The following is a 19,653-nucleotide window of genomic DNA, read 5'->3' as shown; positions in this document are numbered from 1 at the left end:
AACATTAATACCCTACCTTATGCAAGGAAGGGACTAATAAGTACTAAGAGTAGTAATCAACAACATCATTTCTTTTTTGTGATTACCTTCTATATAAAATAATAATAATAATAAGTACTAGTAGTAGTAATCAACAACATCAGGTCCTTTTGTGATTGCCTTCCTTTATTTTCCAAAGTCAAGTTGTAGAGGTCAATTACTTTTAGGCAAATCCTCTCCCCGTGCCATTCCATGCTCCGCTAGGAATGAGTACGTATCGTGCAACGTGGCCCGCTTTCATTTCAATATTAATATCTAATCCTTCTCAGTCGATAATGCCTTGTATGGTTTAGTGTTGGAATGTCCAGGGTATTCAATTTCTTTTACAGTGGCAATGGCAAATGCAATTGCAGGTCCAACCACTTGTTTATATATATTACCTAGCAACTCACACTCGCGCTCGAGCAAGGGCGTAGAAACCCAGCAGCAGAAGCAGAAAAAATTGAAGGGCGTGACATGTTGCGCGAGGGAAACTGAAAATAGTAGTGCCAATGAAAGGTAACTGTTGATTTCAGTTTCAGAACCCATTCAAAAATACAAATTGAATTTCAAGAGAAGACTCGATATCAGACTTGCACACTTACCATTATAGTGTTGTTAACACTGATTATCACATATTCGGTTGGGCCATTTCTTCCTTGCTGGGCACTTGAAAAATTAGAAAAAAAGACGAATGCAACGTTTTAAGGAGCTTTCATGGAATTATCAATGGCTTTTAACTGCCATTAAGCTTTTAAGCATTTAACAGATAAATTTTACTAGTAGTTTAAGGCTGAGGCCAAGACCAGTGCGCTAGGGACAGTTTTACAAACGTACCATGCCATAGAGCTTAAAAGCTGACATACTTTGTTTCACACTTGGTCGAGACAAAACAGTTATCTGTTCAACTGCATGGAGCGTGTGAGTTGACAGCCCAAGTTGTGAGGCCGAAAAACTCCGAATTGGAGTTGATGGGATTTCATTTTCCAGTTGGCATGACAAAAACCCTCTGTTTACGCGAGGCCATGCCACGCCAGCCCATCTTCTTCGCCCCCAACACTCTGCAGGCAACGACCGACTGTTTTTGTGCCTTATGAGCTCTAAGAGGCCGTTACTGCTGTTTATCTGAGGCCATGTCATGCCACGCCATCCTATCTCTTATGGTCGCAACTATCCATTAGTGATTGTTTTTAGTGCCTTAGGATTCATAAATGTAGTCTTTGTAATAGTCACTTTCATTCCAAAAGGCACTAGTTACACTATCTCATCTCCCCTTTAATGGGGACTTTAAAATGGATGCAAAATGAATTGGAAATTATTGAGGCTTGAGTATGTACACAGACCTAGTACTTTAAGTACTATTGTATAATAAAGTCTTAGTTAATGAAAGCAGAGAAGGTTAGTGTTTCACAGCGCCACGAGCCTCAAATTATTGATATAATATGGCATTTAAATATAAGAGTACAAAATCTCATGTATCAATTTTCACTGCATCGCCTTGCACATAGAATATACTGCTTAATCAACATCCTCCTCTATGATAGGGAATTTTCTTTGGATTGTATTCGTGCCAAAATAAACATCTAAATACTTCATTCGTAATACCTTTAGTAAGAATTTCCAGCCATAACTGTGTAAATTGCACATCAGAACAAAATGCCCAAAGACTGTTAAGTAAAAGGCATCATATGGAATTCCTTACATAATACAAGCTTGGCCAGTGGGTCACACATGAACTAAACAACTATGGACCCTGACATCATAAACATCATATATCTGTAACCATAAATATCTAAGTTGCCAATTCTGATGCTGATGCAGATGTGGGAATCGGATATGCCAATGCGTGATTTTTTTTGGATTTTGGATGCATTTGGATGCATCTATATATATGTATATGTGTATATACTATATATACACACACACACTATTGTTTATAAATGCAAAGAAATGCAGGAAATATATAAAAACAAACCATTCCATAGCATGAGACTTCACCATTGATAGTTCAGTTTCAAACATCACAAACACAAAGTGACAAATATACAAATTAAAATAACTAATTAGTAAATTACTCAAGGTCAAGATTCCAATACAATTCGAAATACAAAATCAAAACTTAGTCCATGATTCAATTTTGATCAATCAAGAGTCAAGACTCAAGATTCGCTAATCAAATTCAGTCAATCAGAATCAAACTAATCAAATTCAGTCATTCAGAGTCATAAGGTAGGAATTGAGGAAGGTAGAATCATAATAATCTGTTGGATCTGACTTGTTCATGACATTTCCAGTCAACCGTAGCTGAGTACTACTTTTGGAAGAGTAAAATCAGTAAATCCAAGCCCTGAGATTAGTTATAAATTTGCCGGTTTACATCATTTCCAAACACCAACAATCATCTTCAATGTTACATCAGTCATATAAGGTGCTGCTACAGCATTGTGGAAGGTTTTCATCAGTAATATAAGGTTCTGTTTCTGTTTTCTGAAGGTTACATCAGTCATAAAATGTGCCGTATTAGTCCTCATAAATATGAAAATTATACCAATCACATAAACTTTAAAGTGCTGTCCATCATTTTAACGGTTACATCAGTCATGTAAGGCACCGTTCTAGCATTCTTAAAGGTTATGTAGTCAAAGTGCTGCTCCAGTTAACACAATGTTATATCAGACATAAATAGTGTTGTACTGGTTTTGAGAGCATTAGTAAATTATTTGATTTTAGAGTACCTTATAGTTGCCATATTGCACAGCCATCCATCATTGTTCACTTACGAGTTGATTTTTGAAAGTGATAGTTCTGAAAAATCATCCATTAAAAGGCCTTTTGGCCGCAGGTGCTTTCCGGATGTGCCCGGATGCTTCCCGGATGCTCCCAGGAAGTGGATCATCCACCCAGTACCCACAGGGCCAGGACATGCTTCCTGGGAGAATCTGTGCAGCACCATAATGCACCTGTGTATCCAGGCACATCAGAATCAGCATCCGGCCATTTCAGCAGAGAATCGGCGTATTAAATCTAAAGTATACCTCTAGCTGAGCCAACCAATGGTCAAGCTTCCTTGAGCTTACGTCACCTCCATATAGCAAAATCTCAATCTTAGCCTTCACTTAGAATAAAGGTTTTGTAATGTTCCCTTGTTTTGGATCATAAGTTATTTTTGGATTTTTAGCATTTCCTTAATTTGGCAACCAAAATAAACTGGAACAGCTGATTAAAATTGGAAACAAATAGTTGGAAATGCTTTATTATGGTGTCCAATACTGAAATATCATTCATATGATGAATCTGATTCAAACTTTAACAGTTGTAATTGGCATGTCTGATATAGATTCTAGGTCATAATCTAATCTCAGATCTGATTATTTCAGTGATCAGGAAAACCAATATAAACTCGATTCCACCATCCCAATCTGTGGTGTAAAAAGAAAATCAAATGAGAAAAATAACTATAACATTATGGAACTCCTCAGATCATGGTGTTCATATTTGACATCTTCAACGTATCGATAAGCAATATATGACAGCAACTGAGGTGACAGCTCTCTTGCTTTGTATACAACATGATTTAGAAACTTTATCTTATTTGATGAGATGCCAAGAGACACAGTTGATATGCTTGGAATTCAAGGTAGCACCTCAGGCAACTCTTACAGCAGCTGCTAACCCGTGATCTGGGTAGAAAATAAAACAGCTACTCCAATATGGTAAATATGCCTGTGATCTGGAGAATATGATATAACCATTTGTGTATGTGCTTGTATCCCTATGATCTGAGTCAATTGTAGTGTAACCAGCACGGCATGGATGCTGGGAATAGTATACAAGAGCACAATTTCCTCCTCCAATAGATTTGATCTCTTTTGAGTCTTGACACATTAATTGTTTCTTGAGATGAATGCGGCAGCTGGTTTGACTGGTAAAGTGTCCTCAATGTCTGATGTCTACTTCCAAAATGTGGCAATCAGCTAGAGTGTCTCAGATCCAGCTCCTAACTATGTCTAAAGTCCATGAAAAGACCTAAAACTTAATTATTTAAACCATCAATATGTTTTCATGATGAAATGGTGCTATTTGTTTGCATAAAACACTTTAGAAGTACTGTAGTGAGACTACAGAAGATTGAGAAGATCTTCAAATCCTCCACAATTTAGAACTGTTGTCATTTCTGGATGGAGTTTCCCAAGATTGGAAGTAAGGGTTTTCTTCAATGGTCCCAAATGTGTAATTTAAGAGGGTTTTTGTCCTCCCAAACCTTCACACAAAGGGTTTTACTTTTCATTTTTGGATGCCTTAAATTGAACAAAATGCTGAAATCTAAATATGAGATGGAGAAGCTAACCTGAATGATGATAAAATGAAGATCCTCCTGGACATACCTTTTCAAATTGGGTCGTTGGGTCCCAAATTTCCTTCCCAAACTTTAAAAATATTTTTGGTTTAGTTTAATTATTTTTTATTTTTATTCTAGTTCTAGCGTTTAAATTTTTTTTTTTATAACATTGTTATTAAATTGCCCTTAAATTGGGAGTTGTTGGTCCATGTAAAATAATATAATTAACTTTGCAGAACTGGACAGAGGGGACATGACAGTTGTGATGTCCTTGGTTGAACTTTGGTGGGTATTTCTTTTGTCATGTTGGTGGGGCTAGTACCCTTGTGTCTACATTGGGGTTTATTTGTGATGGTTGAACAAAAACATCACCCTTAAGGTTACTGTGTGCCACTCACTAATAGTTTGGCTTTGGTGTTGTGGTGTTTTAACCTGGTACCCGAGCCAAGGTCTTAAGGTTGAGCTGTATGGAGTGGTCTGGGCTTGTGATCTCCTTGGTTAAACCTTTGCAAATGTTCCTTCATCATTTTAGTGGTTGTGCACCTGAACTAGATGATGGGGTCACTGTAGGTGAACTCCCTTGTGGACACGTGGCCCCACCATTTGGTATATGCTCACCAACACGGTGGATGACCTGTTGGGGTTCAGCTAGGGACATCATAGGCCTACCATGCTCCATGGAGCTCGACCTTGAGACCTTGGCTCTTATACCTAGCTAAATGGTCACTGTATTACAAGTACAACCCATTAGTGACTATGTCCACTAGCCTTAAGGGCAAGCTTTTTTCTTTGCTAGAGTAACACCATAGATGACCCCCCTTGTGGACACGTGGGTACTAACCCCACCGTTTGGTTTGGATACATGCCCACTAGCATGACAGAGTAACATCCATTAAGGTTCAGCTAGGGATATTATATGTTTAGTTGGTATATTTTTATCACCCTCTGAAGACTCTTTGTTATTGGAATTATCATTTCCACTATCCAATCCCTCCATATGGATCTCTATTAGGCCTTTCATGGTTTCCATTAGCACTCTACATCTGACCAAACTGTATTTGATTTTTTCAATACATTCGGATTTTAATAAATCTCCCATTTTATTAGAATCCATTTGGAATTGTGCATATTATTTGAATTTTTTGTGTAGTATCTTCTGCCTCTCTAAAATATTCAATATAAAATCTTCTTTTCTCCTTTAGGGTATGAGGTGAGTTACCCAAAAAGGGAGATGTCTATTTCAGGTCTAGCATGCAAGTGATTTTGGTCCTTGGATTATTTTTTTGACCTATGGTGGAGGTTGTTTCCTTTTGACTATATTTATACAGGGTTTTTTTCTCTTTGTAGATTCTATTTCGGAGTGCTATTTGGTGTGATTTTTGAATATGCTTTGTATTTATCTTCTTATGCCTTTGGACGGAAGTGGTTTGTCTTTTTCATTTGAATATCCATTAGTCAGGGGTGTTAGTTAATATTGTTTTACGCATTGATTGGTCTGCTGAACATAAGCTGTCACCGCTTGTGTCCTGGAGTGAGAGTTGACTAAGGTCTCCTTGTTGTTGCCCATCTACCCAGTATTTTATATTCTTATATCTAACCATTATCTTTCCTTCTAAACCCTGTGCCTCAATTTTTCCTTATATGCATCAATTTAATTTCTAGTTTTGGGTAGGAATTGATCTTCTCCAAAGGTTGCTTACATATGTAAAAGTTGTGTATAGGCATCTATGACGACACTGTACTCCATTTTAGCATCTTGTGCTTTTCTTGCCTTTTCTGTTGTAAGAACTCCAATGAGTTCCAAGATTCAATTTTGTTCTCTTGACGTTTCAAATGATTGCCATGCAATACCTAAATTCTGATTTCTGTATGTTTATATGTTTTCCTTCGTTTGTATTTAAATGGATTTTGCAATTGCAAAACATATACAAATGCATGACATTTCAAATGTTAATGAACTTCTCATTGAACTTTGATATTTTATTATCACAATACAATTCTTCCTTTCAACTTAATTTATTCTCTACCAAACAAGAGTTACAAATATGTTTGCAATGCTGATACTATAAATCTGAAACTAATAATGAAGAACCTGTGATAGTTTGCATGCTTACAACATATCCAGATCAAATCACAGCCTTATGGGATTAATCTCAGATGGTCTAAAATCTTGGCATTAAATGAAGACACCCAAGCATCCAAAAACATGCCTTATATATGACTATGCTGCCCCAAATAATCAGCACAGCCTCTAAGAACTTAGCCGCTGCCTGTAGCTGCAATTGGTGACTCTCATCAACCCCAACATTAACTTCCAGCAGATCGCCGCCACTCAATATGACCTGCGGCCAACGATAATATCAAATTGCAGGCCCTTACAATGCAGCAATCAGCAATAAATAATCATTTCCCATCTGTGCAGCAGTCTCTGAGATATAATGCTGAATTCTTCACTGAATTGGATTGGATCACAATTTGAAGCACAACTGGATGGCACTGAATGATGTCACCTCGAAGCACAATTTTATTGGATAGTTTCGAAGAATTTACTATTCTTCAACCTCAGAACTTGAAGTTCTTGTTCCAAATTTTTCTTCACATAACAAAAGAAAATACTAAGTCATGAATGAGTCCCTTTTCTCTTGCCGTGCCTTGCCTTTAGTATAGTTCTCTAGGAGATATCTTCACTAATACTTTTCACATAGCTTAAAAATTACTTAGCTTTTGATACCATTTGCTTTTGTTGCAATTCAATTGTAATATTCAACTATAATCCCTCCTTTTGGTGCATAATATAAAGTTTACTTTACTAAACACTTACATCTCCCTTTTTAATAAAGTGCACTAATTTATAAATTGATAGGAACTTAAAAGTTAATAATCAATTATTATTGAAGTATAACTTTAATAATAATTATAACTCCATCATTAATCATTATTTCTTGATCTTGACTGAACCTTGGAGTTAACTATTGTATCCGTTGTGCATCCAAATGGCTTACTCAAAGTAGGTAGGGTCCCTCTCTAACATCCAGTGACTTAGTATAAATAGTAAGTACCTGAAATTGAGTCAACTGATGAATGGGATAATTATTGTGCATACCATGAGTGTGAGTACCACAGCTAGAAATAGCTTTGACCATAATTTGACTTACTATAAATAGTGATTCCCAAATTGGAAGCTCTGCCAATGTCACCACAACTCCATACTGCTAGTGAACTATCTAGGTACCCTGCTAAAGAGAGAAACTCAGACTTACTCAATATAGACACTTCCTATAAACAGTAAGCATGCCGATCGGACTCAAACTATGTTGAGACCTGAACATCCCCAACCAATGGAGTACGAACTGGCCACGGGCTCAACCAACTGAGACCCCCTATTCATAACAATAGCCCACGAGGGTTGCAATGACGGGCTAACAACTCATTCTCATACACCAGCTAAAAAGGGAACATTTTAGCTATTTGTTTGGAGGAGCCAACATGAACCTTGTGTCAACATCTACATATTCTTCTTCATCTTCCATGCTTCTCAATTCTTTTCTCCACTTGTAGGATTCTTTGAATATAGGTAATATCCCCTTTTCACTCAACTGTGTTGTGAGCACTAACCTGCAGAATCGTTACAAGAAACCTTCTAAAAAAGAGTGAAATTGCTATGATATCACTTGACCTTGAAACTCAGGTGGATATTCCATTTGTTGTTGCTAACTTGGTTCTAGAGAGCATACTTGACTGATTTTGTTGAGCAACTAATGCACAAGGAAATGAAAGATAGAGAGTACAAACACCGTGAAAGAAGACACATACACCTTAGAGAAACAGACACTGGCTATATATTCAAGCTAAAAGTTGATAAGTTCGAATGGGAAATACAAGAGGCGGTAGCCTGTACACCAGAAAAACAATGGTTTATCCTCTTGAAACTAGCTCAAACAACCTCCCCAACATTCTCAACTCACTTCTTCTGCCTCTGCTCTTTAACACAGTCCAAGCGTATAGAAGAGCAGTTTTATCTCCTGCCACAACCCTGACAAATACATACAAACAACTAAAGAGTATTCACACACATCTTACAAGGACTAGAAATATTTTACGATGCATTAGGGAGCTGAAGAGATCAATAATATGTGCCAAGAGGAGGAAACGTTGAGTACTACAACAGTAACAGATGCCACAAACTGTTGTGATGAATTTGCCATTTTTTCCATTTTCAACCCAGTGATTTTGGTTTTTTTTGACTATCTCGTTGCTCACCAAAACCTACTTTTTGATGCTCCATACCATCTAATACATTTAGCATTCCAAACATTGTCCTTGACCCAAAAAACATATTATGAATCACAAAATCCAGGTCCTTTCCATATAATCAAATTATTTGTTGATTTCTACCTTTCACTTACTTTGAATCCTCTCTAATTGATTTTTTTGGGCTTTCTATTTCTTTTGACATCTTTCTTGTATATGATTACTTCCTAACAATAAACGTAAGTTAAACATTGTAAATGAAATTTAGAAAAAGATGTCTTAGAAGAGGATGTATCTTATGTTCTTTCTCCACCTCTTCTGCCATGAGATCTCTTTCCATCTCTATTGTAAGTAAAAATTGCTGACCTCATCTCCTACCGTCATGTGCTTCTCTGTCTGAAATAATACAACCTCCTCTACATGCAATCAGTACCAGTCTTATAAGAAAGTGTGAGAATTTTTTCAAGCATTTGAGAAATATCCCAAATGATAAGAACAATTTTCTTTAAATAATCTTGATTTCCAATTACTGCTATATTTCTTTACTTTCTCAGTATCATCAAATATTTGTTTGTAACTTTCTATCATAGTCTCAAGTCTCAACAAGGACTTTGTAGATCTAAGTCTGTGTCAGGTACGGCAATTCTGCAACCTGAACTCAGGACTTGGATTAGGCTATGAAGAAACAGAGAATCAAGCTGAAATTAAATAAAAAAGAACACAAAAAAGTTTGAAACATCTATTTCATCTGTTATAAATATTTTTATTCTTGAGTTTTAGCCAAGTTTTTCCATTGAGGCCAAGTTAGAGTCACAAAACAGCTTACTGAGCTATCACCGAGTCCAAGTCTCAACGCTATGTTCTGTACACACTATTTTAACACTATGTAGCAGTTGCCATTTGTCCCATATTTAGTTTGTGATTTTCCCAGGATTTACATGCATATCAAATTCCTCTAATAGTAATAGCTGATAGAAGATTTTCTGAGATGGCAAATGGAGGATTGTTAATCTTTTTTTTAATAAAAAATTATGTTGTTTATAATAATCTTTTGATGTGGTTGTTTTAATGTTGCAACAATACTCCACAAATCTTTAAATTCTAAAACAATTCACTTTTTTGTGCAGCTTTTGACAATATATCAGAATCTATAATCATTAAATTTTGAAATTATCCTAGGAAATGTTTTTCTTGTTTCCTGATTTGTTTTATCACCACATTGTGAAATGATCCCATGTCATGTCTATCTTGTTTCTCCTGAGTTGTCTCTCTACAAAGTTTAATTTCTTCCAATTGCAGCTCTACCTACGACATGCTAACCTCTAGGCATTTATAGAGGCAGAAAAAGAAGAGAAATTTTGTGCTGTTAAAGATAATTAAGTGAGATAATCTTGTTTAAAGCAGAAGACTTTATGAAGAACAATTGAAGATCGATGAAGAGAAAATAGGAAGGTGAAGATTTGGCTTATGGTGAGGAAAGGAAGGATCACAAAGATTCTGAAGACCCACTGCCAGATATTTTAGAAGTAGAAAAGTGGAGTATTGGAACACTTGAGGAGTCATACTCTTTAAGAATTACTACCTAATATTGCTTTTAGTCCTAGTACTTGCATTCTAGGTCATATGTTGGCAGCATGGGGAAACCCCTTCACTCTTTACCCTTCCTCTCTTGTACGCTGATTCCCAAGCCCGCGAGAACATACCTATGCCTAGGGTCGAATTTCAACAATGTTCAAGAGTTATACACTAATTACCATGGCAACCCAAAGCCTTATCTCCCATCTCTTGAGACATATCTTAGAGACGAAGGCGTGTATCCAGTACTAGAGATGTCTTCAGAACTTCCTGATGCACAGGCAGGCTTCTTTTGGTTGCCATCTCTGAAGTCTTTTGAGTAGAAATAAATTTCTCCTGCAAGAAATTTTAGGGCAAAATCCATTTAAAGGCAAAAACCTAAAAAACCTGCATAATGTTTCATGCCAATAGTTTGGAATCTGGATGATACCAAAATCTATTAAAGTTGTAGCAATCGGATCTACCGACAGTGTAGACTTTTTGGCAGGGCCATAAATGGTTGTATGAATATTTTCTTATCATTGCAAATTGCCTTTCCTATATATTGGCCTTGTCTAACCATGGACTATTCATGCTTTCAAAGTTCTATGTCATGATATTTTCTGGAAATCACTAAAGTATATTAAAACAAAATGCCTTCTCCAAGTAACACCATCTCCTAGTTTTGACATTTAGCTGTACCAGTAGCGGTGCTAGCCTTCAGCATCTCCAAGTATCTCCATCTCCTAGTGACTATGCTAATTACCTAGAGGAAGAGTTGAAGAAATTTAAGATGAAGATCTGGCTGATGATGAAAACAAGGAGAATCATGAAGATCATAATGACTCACCAACATGCATAAAAGGATTGGGAAATTGGACTCTTGGAACCTTTAAGGAGTTAGATTCCTCAAGAAATATTCCATAATATTGTTTTTGGTCCTAGTACTTGCATTTGAGATTATATATTGGCGGCATGTGGAAAAATCCTTTGCCCTTTCCCCTTCCTCACTTATGGGGTGAATTCAAACAGTTTTAAAAGTTATTCTGTAGATTACTAAAGGAAGTACCTGTGCTGTCTTCCCTGGCATTTGATATGGATGTCGACTATGGTCCAAACTTCCTTCCTAGGCATGTTGCGTTTGAGCACAATATTCCAAATCCATCGGAAAAGGTTAGGGAGGCATCAGCTTTAGTACATTGATGTAGATGATGAGTATGACATTGAGGTTGGCATTAAGTTGGCTTTGTCTAGGTAAAAGGTGCAGTTGCAATGCATAAATGTAGTTTGCAATAACTAACGAGTTATAGTGCAAGAATAAGAGCGGTGTAGCATATACAAAGAACTCACAAAGTAGAGGGAATATTAAATTCATATGATGCATACTTCAATTATGGACAACAAGAATAATGGGCAGAATGAGCACACAAGAGAGGTCTTGACCAACTCATTGTCTGAGTTATAGACATTGTTGTTGGCCCAAGAGGTGTTTTAGTTCAATCAACCATTTTTTAATCACATGTATTCCTATGAAATTTACACATTTTAGAAAACACCAAGCCAACTATTTTCTAACAAAATATACATAATTAATACAGTATATGAACTAATTGTAAAAGAACCCCATGTAATGCTTAAATTAGTGTCAAAGTTGTTAAGAGTTAACCATCAATGGTTCAGCCATTTAGGACTATGCTGGTGATGGACACCCCTAAGGAGCAGTTGTTGGTACCTACTACATCAACATTTTTTGAGGGGAAGAAGAGGAAGCTGAGTGGATTAAAATAATTGCACCTCAATTACTTCAGTTATAAATGAGGCTATAAGTTGAAATGAGGTAAAAAATGTTATAGTTGCATTATTTAGATGAGAATGTGATGAGTGTAAATCTTAGTTGTAAGAGATGGTTAGGAAAGCTCTAGAACTATCTTAATAACACTCAATTTTGCCGTAATGTCCATAAATCTGCATTGTAGAGGACTGAACTGATTGACCTATTGATATTTATTGCAAATTCACATAATAATGTTAGTTAGGATGTTAGATGGGGAAAATAAAGTACTAGTGCTTAGGGGTTAAACAATTATCTATTTGGATGAAAAAGATTCATAACTACGGATAATAGTGGTGCCTTGAATTGATGTGGATGTGGAGCAGAAGCAGAAACTTAGTGAGTATGAATGTCAAGGAGTGTTGAATTAAAAGGAAAAATGACAGAGGTTGTGTGGAGCAGTGAAGGAATCAAAGTAAATATAATTCCAATTTAGTTGATAAATAGATGTTCAAATTGACCATAAGTTGGCACACCGAAGCAGAGCAAGAGAAAAGATTGAAGGCCAATGAGGCAGGGGTACAATTCTTCCAAGATAGATCTTTGACATGATGGATACCAATGTTTGTGCTGATGCAAAATTTGCAATGCAGAATATCCTCATGGAAATGGGCTTGGGTCTATATAAGGAAAGAGCTTCAGCATCACCACTGTTAGGACCTTGCCATTTGAGACACTTGAGATTGAGACAACACTCTTTCATCTCCAACTTTCCAGTCAAGTTGTTGTCAAGCTAATGAAAGCCTTAATAGACTTCATAGATGTAGGAGGAAAACAATGACCAGTCCATATGGCTAATAAATAATGAAAGAAGCACCAAGTAAAACGTTATGCAATGCAATGATGTACTTATACAATGTGTTGTTTATTTTTGTATGGTAGTGGTTTTCAACAATGATTATTTCTCAATTGTGGTATCATTCTTGGACTATGCGTTTATTTGTGAGTTGGTTGTTGATTTTAATAAATATCTAATACAGTTCAAGCTTGTGTACTGTGCCTCATAAAGGTTTTAAATGAAGAGTATATTATCCTATATTGTATTCTTTGTTTGATGTGATGACTCAATATTCATTATGTTTCATCCAGAGTTTGTGTTTGCTCCAAAATTGCTCATTGTTGTTGAGATTATCTCTTGTGAAGATGTTTATGAGTTGTTTGCTAAATTGATTTAGTTATTTTGATAGCTTTCTTTGTAATGTAATTTATTGTGTGGAGTGGGTCTTTTCCCACCAACTTTTCTCAAGAGGTAGATGCATATATGATTTTTATATTGAGTAATTTTTTCTTATTTTATCATCATCAGAAGTAGGATTCCTCATTGACTGTGTCCTATATTTGCTAAAAACCTGATGTACTATTATTGTGGAAAGTGATTTTGAGTACTCTCATATTTGTATCTTGATATGTAATTGTACATCAATAACAAGTTAAATTTAAAATAAAGCACATTATAGGATTTTTAATAACCGCTACAGAATTTGAAAATCCCCCTGCTCATATTGTTAGATTCACAAGTTGTATTGTAATTAGTAAATAGCTATGCAAAAATCAAGACTCATGGCTGAAGATTAACTACAGATATTAGAACTTTAATTACATGATGATTATTTTTAATCTATATTATCATTAATATTTCGTATTGATTTTCTGTTGTATTTCTTAGAGTTTCAAGGACTCTAGTGATGGAGATATACAGTAATGAAACTAAAAAAAGGTATTATTTCATTTTGTCTTCAGTTCTTTGTATATTTTGTATTTGTAAATATAGTTTTCTTCTGCCTATTAGTGATTGTAATGACTTCAGATATATCTGTTATGTAATTCTTGAACTTGTACTTTACATATTATTCCAAATCTGCAAGGTGGTTGAAATATTGATGTAAGTACCGATGCCATCTCTTTTGAATATGTTACCCTCTTTTACTATTGTATTAATTTGGGCGACACTCAAACTACCATGTGTTTTTTAAATTAGTTAGTTGTGAGGCAAGAAACCTATTCTCGTGGTAAAAAAATTCAAAATATAAGCAATATTGTGATGCTATAGTCCATGAACTAGGGAGCAGATACGATAAGTTATTCAAAAAATTGTATACAAAGAAGTTGGGTGGTAAACAAAAACTACATGTTAACAAATAGTACCAGGTTACATTTTTCCACTTGAGAATGAAGAATCATGTTGCAGCTGGAATTGGTGCTTACAATTGAGATTTTCTTGAGGGAATCTTTGTTACCAAAAGTCTAGAGTTACTTATAGAAATAGACCCCCAATGTTATAAGGCTTAGAGGCGGAGATGGCTTAGTGGCAAGTTTTATTTAAAGAGATTGAATATGTGCCATCCAAATAAGCTTTCAAGAGAACATCCTTAGAGAAAAATGTGACCACCCGGTGCCATGATAATGACCTTTGCACAAAATGATTTTTCTTGAGGATGGACAAAGAAATATGGGTTTCGATAGGTTGTGGCCAAATGATCTATAGGATCACATGATTTTTATCTAAAGTCAATTCCTTCATATTCCAAATTTATTTTGATAGCTCCTCAAATAAACGAAAACCTATCAAACACTTTAGAAAAAGTAAAATGTCTAAATATTTGCTCCAAATCAAGCATGGAGATGAAGTTCCCAAACAATTTTTTAATGGAAGAAAGATATTCTTGATTTCAAAATTGTAAGGTAAGGTTTGGAATCCTTACCTAAATTGGAGAAATAGAAAGGAACTAGTTAGAGGGCTAAAGTTTGGAAAGCATGATTTCAAATCCAAGAAATCCTTGTTCTATAGACACAAAGACTCCTTTAAGCAAGGTATATCCCTCTCTGATGAGGGATTTCAAACTCCTAGGAATTTGCTTGCTGTGCATAGGCAAATATTAAAACCTTCTTTCACCCATGGTTTCCTCTTAAAAGCCAGCCATTCATGGAGCTTTTCCACGATATAGCAATTTTTTTTGAATCTGCAAGTCAAAGAAGGTTTCATTAGTCATTGTGCCTACCTAGAAATCGCATACCTAAATTCTATTCTTTGATCTTGTGTGGTCAAATTTCGGAGGTAATTTAACTTCTTTAATATTTGTGGAATCCCTGTGTAGGGAAAAAGGAGTTTTCTAATTATTTTACCTTCATTGGCTTGAATGCTCTAGAGCTAAGTTACCAGTTCAGTTCAAGTACTATTTGGGTTTGAAATTTATTCAAATATCTTTTGGTTGTGCTTGGATTCATTTTGGGTTTGTCCGTACAAGAACACACACACACACACACACACACACATAAAGTGCTATGCTAATATTAAAGTAACACAAAAAAATATATGCTCTCTCGAGTTTCAAGGACAAGGATGGTAGGGGACAGCGGGACGGGAACTTTTTTTGCCGATTTTAGGATAGGAAGGGATGGGAAATGGAGATGGCTATATAACAATAGCGAAAATTAAAATATATAAAGAAATTTAAAATATTTATATGAAAACATGGATAAAGTATGTACTTATACATAATAGAACCTTAAAATATAAGAATCAACAGAATTCAGGTGCCAAATTTGTGTTACTTTGAGAGTCAAAGTCTAATTTGTTCTAGAAGTCAAAGTCAAAGTCCCCTAGGTGTCTAAAAGTTGCTGAGATGTTTCCAGGATAGGGACGGCTGAAAATATACCAGGGATGCGTCCTCGGGTAACACTGAGAAAAATACACCACCATATCAATGTTTTAGTTCAAAAACAATGTCACAATCAACCATCATTAATAATCAGCCATCACTGATTGAATATCATAAAAAATCGTCAAGCAAATCATCGTCATTTTGTTGTTGCAAATTACAAGCACAAAAAGTAAAGTATAGGCCCATTCAAGGCCCAGGTTGTGATTGTTACCATATTGTAAGCTTCACACTATAATGATCATAGTGGGTGATTCCATGAAAGCAGCTTTGGATCAGATTGACTGAAGTCGAGAAATCAGGCTTTGGATCCAAAATTATCCACAATAACGATCTCTTTAGGTTTTTGGTCAATCCATAGTTTTCTATACATGTTAGTTTATATGCACAAATTATGGTGTATTTCACACATTCCATAATAGATGCGAGGCACTTTTATACATCCCAATTCTTCTTCTCAACTAGCATTTAATTCAAATTAAATATATGTAATTTGAGTCTAATCATGTGCTTGAGTCTAATTTTGGGTCTAGTTTGGTGAAAAAAAATTATTTGAAAAAGTAAACAAGAGGGTGTTTTTTTGACTAAATTCTTTGAAAAATTCTCCAAAATTTTGTTTGGATTCCTCTAGTAGAAACCAGAGTTTCCTGAATTCTACCAAGGTTCCTTTGCGAGAATTCCCATTGAAATTCGGTCTTTATGGTAGACTTTTGGCAGAATCTGATATGGACTAGGCTGTTGAGAGAATTAAGTCATGAATTCCCAGGTCCAAGAGAGAATTTGGTACCTCAGCTCTAGAGATACCATCATCTCCCCCACAATGCAAAAGCGATTTTCCAACTAGTAGCAAAGACTTTTAAAACATGATTTGTGGGAATCTTTATGCAAAGGAGTATGGAAAGGGAGTCAATACCCTAATTTTGGAGCAGGTCGTCTATAAATTCTACAAGAGATAGGAACTATTGACATGAATAAACCCTCTCCTTGCTAAAAACTTGATTGTAAATCTTTTGTTAAAAGATGATTTTGTGGGGGTCAAAAGATTGTTAGAGGTCCTCACGAGGGAAGCACCTTTGAGTGAGCATCTTGTCCAAAATGTATCGTATGTTTCTTATAAGTTAATATTGGCTCAAAATGCCACCGTGTGGATTACAATTTATAGTAATTTGTCAATACACCAAAATGTAGGGACAAGGGTGTAGCTGGGGCAAACTAGGGTTGAAGAACTTTATTTCAATATGATGTTTGTTATATCCATATTTAGTACCATATCCAACACCAAATCTTGTGGAAGTATTAGTGGCACCACCAGTAGTATCAGAAAACATTGAGTACTTTTACCCTCATTGTTAGTTAACCCATTAACTTTACATTAGCATTTAGTTATATCTCTCTTGGCAATTGTTGAGGACAATAATATTTTAAAGAATATGAAACTAGGTGATGGTCCTTTTGCCCATAGAACCAAAACTCATAATTGGGTTGAAATTTGCAAGACCGACTCAACTTGTGAATCAGCTATCACTCGACATATTGAAAAAAACCCTTGAAATTTAGAGATTTTAACGATTTAAAGCTTATTTCATGCACCCTTTATTGAATATAACTTAAACACACTATAACATCATCAAATAGAAGCTAACATACACAAACAAGGAACATAAATGATAAATTCATTACATACGTAAAATGTAAATTGTAGTTGAAGGAAATATAAAACATAGAATCATATGACATGACATATAGAATTATAAATCTTGTCAAATCATAAATGTATGTAAAATCCATTAAACCAATGATATCAAACTTTCCATGAAACATGTTAGTGTAACAATAAAGTGTAAAGTGTAAATAGTAACACTGTAACTTGAATACAAAGAGCTTGATATCTTTACTTGTAATCGTTGGAAAATTTTAATTCTTTGGATGCATTGAATCATATTTCCATTGGTTTTGACCTCATGTTAAGTGGCTTTATATTTAAGGAAATATTGTGAGCCCTAAAGCAAGAATTCATTGAAAATTAATGATTGTAATTTTTATTGCTTTGATAATATGATATATGATATATCTGATATATCTGATCTAATGAAAGGTTTTGAATGTTGCATATCATTGAAAGAGGTTGAGGAGGATCTAATTAATCTTCTACGAATGTTGTAGTTCATGGTATGTTCGGTCAAGAAAGGTATTCTCAAAATTATTCGTGACTATATAGTTGATGTGTTTCCAAAACACCAATATCTACTGATCAAACAATAAAAATAATCATAACTCATAATTGAGATGCAACCCCAAAAAATAGAACCAACAAATTGAAAAAAAAACATTTTAAAAAAATATTAGTCGAGTCATGAGGCACATAACTCGATGATTTAGGCAAAAATCACCCAAACTTGCCTAACTTGGTAATTTCTGGCAATTGCTTGCCGATCTGATTTACCAAGTCACCAAAACTTAGGAGGGGTTGTTCGTATCACCAAATCACTAGAATTGTGATGCTTCTGGGATCTCTGTTTTTGCCTTAATTTGGGGTTTAAATCTAATAATTTTTAAAAAAGTTCTAAAATTTGGTTTACAAACTTAAATTTTTATATTACAATGAATAAAATCTTATTTAGTTGATTCTTGAAGAATATTCCCAAACATTTATTCTTTAAAAATCTGTGAAAGTAAACTATCATCTATTGTTTGCAAGCTGCAAAACACCTAGGTTATATTAAATTTCAAACAACTGGACTTATGTTTTGTTGTCCCAATAGAAACAATTCAAAGACCTCACATTGCAAAAAAGTGGGACCATTTATGCGTACATTCAAATTTATACATAACACAAGGGGACAACTCCTACGAATAACAAGGGGATAACTCCCTAACTTCTCTTTAACTAGTAGTGTACTCCATGTCACATAAGTGACCCTATTAAGCTATAAAGGGAAATAAATTGTGAAGTATTGGGATTCAAATTATTAGATATATAACAAATTAGATGATTTGCTTCTATCACTAAATAATTTTTGATTATTTACATAACTTGCCCTTCCCTTTTGGAGATGTTGCTTTCAAAGATAGATGACCATATTGACGCATGGCTTTTTCAACTGTAGTCTGAAATCAAAGAGCACTTATAGATATCACATACTGTGAGCAAAATATTGCAGTATAGAAGTTATATATATATATATATATATATATATATATATATATATATATATATATATATATATATATATATATATATATATATATATATATATATATTTGAGTAGAGAAAAGTGTGAGATCATTGAAATTATGTCATTCTGAACTTCTAGTTCTTAACTACACCAATCAAGACATGTTGGGTGGATATTTTGCAACCGACAGTTTTGGGTAATATCCAGTCGCAAAATAGGTAGAGTGGCCACAGCGTATGAGACAGAGTCTCTCCTACCTTAAAAAGAAGGCTCCCCCTTCTCACTATTCCTTGGATCAACTCAAGGTAAGCAAGAAGTTGAGAGATTTGAAAGGGTATTACCAATAGTCTTTCCTCTTTAACTTAAGGAAACAATCCACTTACCCATAGAGCAAGTAATAGGCAAGATGAAATATCTAACTACATTTTTATTTAGTAGTTGGAAATGGTCATATCGATAAACTAACACCAACTCAAAGGCTGATTGAAAGCGTAGCGGTTTGACTCTAAAGTCCTGTTTGTTTAATTTATAAGAAAAATCACTACCGTTGGGGCACAAAGACTTCTAAAAGTAGATGATTTCTATTCTATTCTATAAGAAAAACCTCTACCATTGAGGTGCAATGGCTTCTAGAAGTAGGGAAATTCTAACTATCTTTTGTGGATTTGAGACGACAATACAAGCTATAGTCAAAGCTTCTAGTCTATGTCAATCACTCCCAGTCAAAGCTTCAACTCCAATTACTTCTTAACTTATTTTGCTCTATTATTGAACACACAATAATAACATGCATCAAAGACAATAGGCACAAATTACAGTCAAAGT

At 35.0% G+C, this 19,653-nt stretch overlaps 1 protein-coding gene across 2 annotated transcripts in view; it reads left to right on the top strand.

Moving 5' to 3' along the window:
* Positions 1–239: 239 nt before the first annotated feature.
* RUS5 (root UVB sensitive protein (Protein of unknown function, DUF647)) overlaps positions 240–19,653 on the top strand; it is a 165,636-nt gene continuing 146,222 nt past the window's right edge. The window contains exons 1-2 of one of the 2 annotated variants that reach the window (XM_089803951.1): positions 240–537; positions 13,660–13,725. In XM_089803951.1, coding sequence (XP_089660077.1) covers positions 374–537; positions 13,660–13,725 — 230 coding nt within the window. In that variant the 5' untranslated portion in view covers positions 240–373. The remainder of the gene's footprint in view (positions 538–13,659; positions 13,726–19,653) is intronic. The other variant, XM_089803952.1, reaches the window with a different exon arrangement.

The sequence above is a fragment of the Cupressus sempervirens genome, chromosome 10 (genome assembly GCF_028749045.1).
Source record: "Cupressus sempervirens isolate cs-2001-9-10 chromosome 10, ASM2874904v1, whole genome shotgun sequence".
Classification (NCBI taxonomy): Eukaryota; Viridiplantae; Streptophyta; class Pinopsida; order Cupressales; family Cupressaceae; genus Cupressus; species Cupressus sempervirens.
This window is presented reverse-complemented; position numbering and strand designations above follow the sequence as displayed.